We start from the raw sequence: 7409 nt of genomic DNA on the forward strand, positions 1-7409 counted from the left end.
TGTTCACTATCTCAACATCGTTTTTAGTCTCCTTACCACTTATTGTAATGGTCGACATTGAATCTTCATCATCTCTATCAGATGAATATATTATAAAGCTATCAAGGAAAACAAATTCGTCTTGAATTATTGTCGATCCGCAAATGCATATTTTTTTGTTTTGATCTATTTTGTCCAATTGGTTATATCCTTTCCAAAAAGATTTGCAAGGATCTGATTTGCTTCCACATCTCATAACGTCGAATCCATTGGATGAAACATAAATATGCGGCGACAAGCGTGGAACAAGAAAGCGAAGCAAATCTGTATCGTTTTGAAGGCTGTCGCTTCCCTGAAAAGATTTTTCATCATTAATCGAGCTATTATAGTCAAACAAAAATGAAGTTGTTGTAACTGTTGTGTTAAGGTCTGTGGATAGAATAAACATATTTTTTCCGACATAAGCTTCATTTAATGAAAAACTGACATTTACAAGCATTAAGCAGATTGGGTTTTGGCATTTCGAGCAATCAAAAAACAATGCTCCACCCTTTCCATTGCTATCAGAGCAACTACAGTTATGCATGATGCAACTATTCAAACACACATCGTCGTTTCCGAGTACAGAATTTCTGAAAACTCCTCCTTTCTCACTGTTGGGCGTGTACAATCCATCAAACGTGCAATTGTCGACACTGACTTTCTTTAAAGATATAATTGGTACAAATTCAAATTGAGAGGTTCTCATTGAACAGTTTTTCATTGTCAGAGTTCCTTGATTTATTTTTAGCAGCGTGTATTTAGCAGTGCTTAATTGAAAATCGAACTTGCAGGTCAATAAATCAATAGAACCTCCATCTGACCTTATCACCTCTTTTTGATTACCAGCAAATGATTGTGGAAGAATCATGTTCAGTCGAATAAACGATAAAGAACGAAGTGCAACAATCACCGATTGATTATTACTATTTTCTATTTCACTTGAAAATTCAAGATCGGAAATAGACACATCTGATGGAGCATATGACTGAATCATTTGAGGTGTGGTTACTGTTAGTGACGATTCTTCGAAAAGACCATAGTTTGTTATGTATATCGTATGCAGAGACGATATGCCATTGTTGTCGAGATGCTTAAATCCATTGTTCATTGACCTGCATGGCAGCTTCTCTTTTCCACATCCAAGGATGTCAATTCCATCTTCATCAATAAACACAAAATCACCAACGTATTTCACAAGCAAATGCAGCAAGTCAATTGGCTCAGAGATAAATAATTTCTTATCTGTTCCTGCAAAATCCACTTTTTCAATACCATTTTCCATTAGGATTATATCAAATCTTTCAGGTGTTATTGATTCGTTCAAATCACCGCAACAAACGAAAAGATCTTTTCCAATATATGCGTTGTTCAATGAAAACATCAAAGAACTCAAAGAAAAAGAATTCTCATAGCCTAACAATAAATCAAATGAAAGACCTCCTCCATACAAACGCTTGTTTATCGAAACCTCACAGCCTGTAATTGTCGAATTCCAAATGTTGAAAATGCACGATGAACTCAATGAGCATTTAATTGCACCTCCATGGCCATTTGCCGATTTGCATTTTAAGAATGTGCAATTACCTCCAATTTCTATTTTCGAATTCTCTTCAAAAACAAATGCCCGACCTTCTGGCATTTCACATTGTTCTGCTAATGTTCCTTTTACAAAAAATATCGAATTTTCTACCCCCTTTATCAGCGAGCCTCCACCAGATGTTGTTTTTAAAATGTGACAATTTTCAAGAGAAACATTTCCATCGAAGGCAGTGATCACTGTGTTGTTGTCCAAAAAATGAATATTAAAAATGTTAACAGAACTTATTTGAAGTATTCCACCTCTAACAAGGAAAAGCTTCATGTTTGTTTCCTTCGCTGAGCTTTCTTTGTTTCCAAATGAGCATTCTGAAATGTACGCAGTGCCAACAAAAATATCAATAAACTCTGTTCGCACAGAATGAACTGGAAGAACTAAGTTCAATTTCCAAAGAGTCAAAGAAGCTTGAGAGTTTCCTGATGTCAACGACAGATGACCTTGATCCCCAATATTCATAATTATGTTTGTCTTGTTACCTCGAATAGTCAATTTCCTCTGACCTCTGTTTAAATCTCTGTTTAAAACTGCACTTGACTTTATTTGTATTATTGATTGCTCATCTCCAAGTACATTAAAGCCTCCTTCAACTGTATCGCATGGATCTTCAAGATATCCGCAAACATTGGCATCAAGGCCTCCACTGTTTACAAATACAATCTCATCGGCAGTTGGGAATAAATAATCGAATAACGATGTATCAACATTCAGCGCAGGGTCTTCATCAACAACCCATAATCTGTCCCTTTGACTCTCGGCCTCATCTTCAAAAGCTGTATCACTCCAAAGAGAAGCAATAATCACAACTCGGGGATGCTTGCACACAGCAAACAGATCTCTTCCATGAGCACCGCTATTCCAACTCCAAACAATAGATTTTAATGAATATTTCATATCGCTCGACAAAAATTCAACATGCATTCCTCCTCCACAACCATCGATATTAGATACATTACATGAACTGATTTTGTTTGCATTAAAATTGAAGGTGGCTCCTTCAGAAATTCTAACTTTAACTCCGCCTCCTTTGCCTTTTTGTTCCTCACAAGCTGCGTCCCAAAAAGTGCAGTTTTCCGCTTTTTGCATGCACTCAAAACCAATCTCTCCAATTAGAATGCCTCCATTTCCATTTCTTCGCTTTATATCCCTGAAAGATACATTTTTCAGTTCGAGTGAGCATTCATTCAACTGATCAATGATGCATCCATCTTCAGAATGAGAATCTGAGAATTCGCAGTTTTGCATTCGCATTGATTTTCCTTTCTTGAGCTTCATAAGGCTTCCATCAGCAAAATCTGTTTGGACTTTTGAGCAACTCCATTCAGAAATAATTGAGTCTTCATTATTTGTTTCATCAATGGCGAATACTCCTCCTCCTCTGAATACAATATCTGCGACTATCAGCTTGTTAACAATTAGGCAACCACCTTTCACCATTGCAAAGAAAAATTCAGGCTGTTCATTCAGCATATTCACAGCCTTGCTTATGGAACACTCAACAAGTTGTAATGTGTTGCATTTGCACAATAGGAAGCATTCCCGAGCTTGACTTTCATTCACTATTTTCAATGAAGATGGAATCTCAAAACTTATGTTCTTCAACAGAAATGAAACCTCAGATTCTATTAATCCTTCTCCTAAGCCAGCTCCCTCCTCGTTCACTGAAATTTTTGATCCTGTTGACAAAGAGTCGATCACAGTCTCTTGCTTATTTAAAACAAGTTTATTGTCGAAATGAAAAGATGGCAATAGTTTTATAGATGTCGTGCCATCCTTAAAGCGCGCGTTTTCCGCAAACTGTATTGTCGAACAAGGATAGTCATAATATCCACATTGCATGTAATCATATCCTGGATTTCCTAGCATTGCTGGTGGAGAAAATGTTCTGAAAAACAACACCAACGGAATTGGTTTTATGTGACTAACACTTTCGAACCCCACTAGCTCTGTGATGTCTGTTTTGTTTATTTCTATTGCAAAATTAAAACCAAAAGAAGTCCGATCTAAAAGTGCTTGCAACGAATATCCTTCGAGAAACACATTCTTTCCTCCATAGCTTGCCTTATTTAATGTGTTCTCTCGTGATCCAAATGTTAATTGCGACAAGAAAAAATCATGCCCACTTTCGTCACAACATATGTGTAAGCCTCCGCCATAACCTCCATATTGCTCATTTGCCTCGGCCACAGATCGCTCAATGTAGCATACTGATTCTTTTCCAACATTAAACTCCCCTCCTCCAAGCAATTTAACAGATATTCCGCCTCCGAATCCTTGTTTCGTTTCGCAAGCAGAAATAGTGTTTGAATCAAGTGACAGACAGCATCCGTTGCACACATTCCCCGACAAGGCAGAACCGTTTCCCGAAATTTTTCTCACTTCATTAAATGAACAATTTTGCAGCTTTGATTGAACAACATTATCAATCCAAATCATCCCACAGTTTGGAGATGATGAAGCATTTGCAACTGAACTATTCAGCGATATGTGAAAGCAAGATGAGAAAGACAACAGCCCCTTTGTATTTGTGGATGATACATTTACAAATGTTGCGTCACAGATACTCATCGATGCATCAGTTGCTGCAGAAATGAAAGAAAAACTTTCAGATCTAATTGATGAGGTAGAAAATCTGTTTAAATACAATGATCCAGCGTTGATGAACAAAAACGGAAAGAAAATTGCATCTGCGCCAGCATCGCACAAAACTGCACAATCTTCAATTGTTGCAATTCCAGAAGACTTTGAAATGAAAATAGCTGATTTTTGTGGAGACGGAATGTGCTTTTTAAGAAGAATGGCAAACTTTCCAATGTGCACTATTTGCCTTATTTCAAAAATTCCCAATGCGCTGCCTTCTTTTCCGTTTAAAACAAGCTCTGTTTTATTCACTCCACATATGGAATATCCACTGACATCATCAAGAATAAGACTTTCGTTAAGAATGTAATTTCTGCTCACTTCAATTGATTTTCTTTCATTGCTTTTTCTGCTAAATGAAAAATCGAAGCTCTGGCACGGAAATTTTATAAACCCGCACACTTCAACATCACTGCCATCCATCGACGTGCTCACAACAAGTTCTTTTTCGAGAAAATAATAAACCAATGGAATTCTTGTGCTTGGCCATTTTGAATCAATCCCAACGCATGAAGTTTCGGAATATGGAAGTGATGGGGAAAAAAGTGGAAAAGAATCACCATTTGCACTTGATGATAGATCAAATGAATAAATAAATAGATCGTTTCCGTATTCCGCTTGATTCAGGTCCATGAATAATGTCGACAGAGAAAAAAATGTTTCGTCAAGGATATCGATCATCATTCCTCCACCTTTTCCTTCTGTTCCTGTTAATATTGGTGCAGAACAAGATTCAATAGTTGATGCCACCAGACAGAATTGAGTTGGCTTTTTCAGCATTACATATAATCCGCCACCTCCTTTTTTATTTTCTCGTATCTTGCAATTTGCGAATGTGGAATTCGATATTGATAACACTTGATACGAATCCTTTGTCGAAGAAAACTCAACACATGATCCATTTCCTGTTGTTCGAGTCACATTGCCAAATGTTGTATTCTCAATTGTTAGTGCAGATCCACTTTTTGAAACTATATATCCGCCAGTTGCTAAGGAAGAGTTGTTGAATGAGCAATTTTGAATTACAACTGATCCGCTGGATGATGCGGCAATCACCCCATCATCAAAATTCTGCAGCAAAACACCGCTCAATTTGACATCAATTAGCGTGCATCCACTTTTTCGCATACGTTAATCATGCCCTTTGAGTCAAACAACATGTTTTGGGATAAGTCTGAAGAAAAATGTTGAACGCATATTCTTCCTCCACTTGCAGTGATGAATGAGTAAGTTATGTGAGAAGCATTTGAATGTTGCGTTAATGAACAGTTCCCAAGAGAAAATTCATTCATCGTCGTTTCAATAAAACTACATCTCCCATTTATCTCTCCAAGAACAAAAGTTATATTATCAATTGTTGTTGTCACTTTGTTTATAACTATTGCGTTGTGAACAATTGGGGAAAGTGAGTGAACAAGTATTTCTGCTCCAACACGCTCCACATCAATTTCGTTCGAATCCTTATCAAAAATAATTTCATCATCAAAAACATAGGAATTCAGAAGTCTAATTATATGCTTTTGAGAAAGAAAACGATTGCTGCATGCTGCTTCAATCGACGAGCAAGGATAATCTTGGTATCCACAGAGTCTGTAATCTGTTCCTTCATCAAGTCCACTCACAAAGGCTGGGGCAGAAAAAGTTCTCAAAAACAGGACAAGTGGAATCGCAGCAGTTGTGTTTTTGTTTTCAAATCCAGACAATTCGTCAAAAGATGAGCTGCCTGAAATGTCCACAAAAAAGCCAATTGTCCTTTTATTCACAAGTTCAGAAAGATTCGATCCTTCGACAAACAAGTGAGATCCTTTCCATGCTTTGCATTCTTCAAATGACACATCTCCAAATTTCAATGTCCAACTATCGGAAACACCTTGAATATACATCCCCCCTCCTTTTCCTCTATCCTGTCGTTTTGCTGGAACAGAACATTGGCTGAACTTTGCATTCCCTTTGTCACAAATACTAATTGTGTTTGTTGCATCTGTCGAGCGCAAATACATTCCTCCTCCGTTTCCAGATGAGCAGCTGCAATCTTCAAGCGTTGTGTTTGTGATGAAAAATTGCTCTGAGGAAAGCAGTATTTTTGAAATTATTGTCCCATTTCCTACAGTCCGAGTGATTTGTTGAAACGACACATTGTTGAACATTGACAGTTGAGATGACGAAGAAGTATGCTCAGTGAAAAGAGATGTTTCAATCAGAAAATTGCGAATCATCACATCTTCAAAACGCAGTTGTGAGAAAACGATGTGGAACAATGAAGATGTGAATGTTGATGATGGCTGTTGTCCTTGCGATGAAATTATGACAGATCTCAGCACAAGTCTTCCTTGTTGTGAGATCATGGAAAATAGATGGGACGCCATATTTGAATCTGTCAGAAAATGTGTAATTCTCAATGAGTCAATGAACATAACTCCAGAAGACAGTACAAAAAGCGAATCAGAAGATGCAGACAAAGATTTTGACGAAACCTCTGAAGAATTTGATTCAGTTTCTGTGATTAAAATTTCTTTATCCTGTGTATCTACAGCAATGCGGGGATTAAACACACCAGGAAGAAGCAGAAGTTGTTGTTGTCCTTTTGAAGATGACAACTCAATAGCTTTTTCAATCGTTAAGCAGCTGCTCGTGGAACTCATCCCGCACAATGCATCATTGTCATTTCCTTCTGTTCCAACATAGCGGAAAAGATACCCGCTCAAAAGCCAATCCGGGAAGTAATATGCTGTGCCATTGTCCTTGCAAAGCCTCTGAGCCAATAAGTTGGTTGAATAACATGATTCAAACTGGGTTTCTGCAGAGCGATTGTACGAGTCATCTAAATATATGTCGTGGCCACTTCTGCTGCTGTCACTTCTACAACTGCATTTATCAAAAAACAAATACCTGAATAAAACCTGAGTCAGCAAGTGATGGGAATACAACCTATATCTCATTCCTCCACCCTTGCTCTCTGAACTGCATTCAAAAAAATGGCAGTTGCTCACTATTGCACAAAGTGTTCCCGATGGCAAACTCAATCCCCCTCCGTATTGACGAGCAGTTGAACAAAAGCGAAAGTTGCAATTGAAAATCATAATTTTTTCATCCATTTGTTTTTCTTCCTCTTTAAACAGAACACTTGTTTTCTGATTTTCAATGCAATCTTCAA

The 7409-nt window shown here is 37.5% G+C and overlaps 1 protein-coding gene across 1 annotated transcript; it reads right to left on the bottom strand.

Annotated features, from left to right (window-relative positions):
• Positions 1-576: 576 nt before the first annotated feature.
• MONOS_3762 (uncharacterized protein) lies at positions 577-5383 on the bottom strand (the record flags this gene model as incomplete). The annotated part of the gene is made up of 2 exons (XM_067873783.1): positions 577-682; positions 843-5383. 2 exons carry the CDS (start codon positions 5381-5383, stop codon positions 577-579), a joined length of 4647 nt encoding a protein of 1548 aa, XP_067719645.1.
• Between the last annotated feature and the right edge of the window lie 2026 nt (positions 5384-7409).

The sequence above is a fragment of the Monocercomonoides exilis genome (assembly GCF_001643675.1).
Source record: "Monocercomonoides exilis strain PA203 chromosome Unknown scaffold60-472593, whole genome shotgun sequence".
Taxonomy (NCBI): domain Eukaryota; phylum Preaxostyla; order Oxymonadida; family Polymastigidae; genus Monocercomonoides; species Monocercomonoides exilis.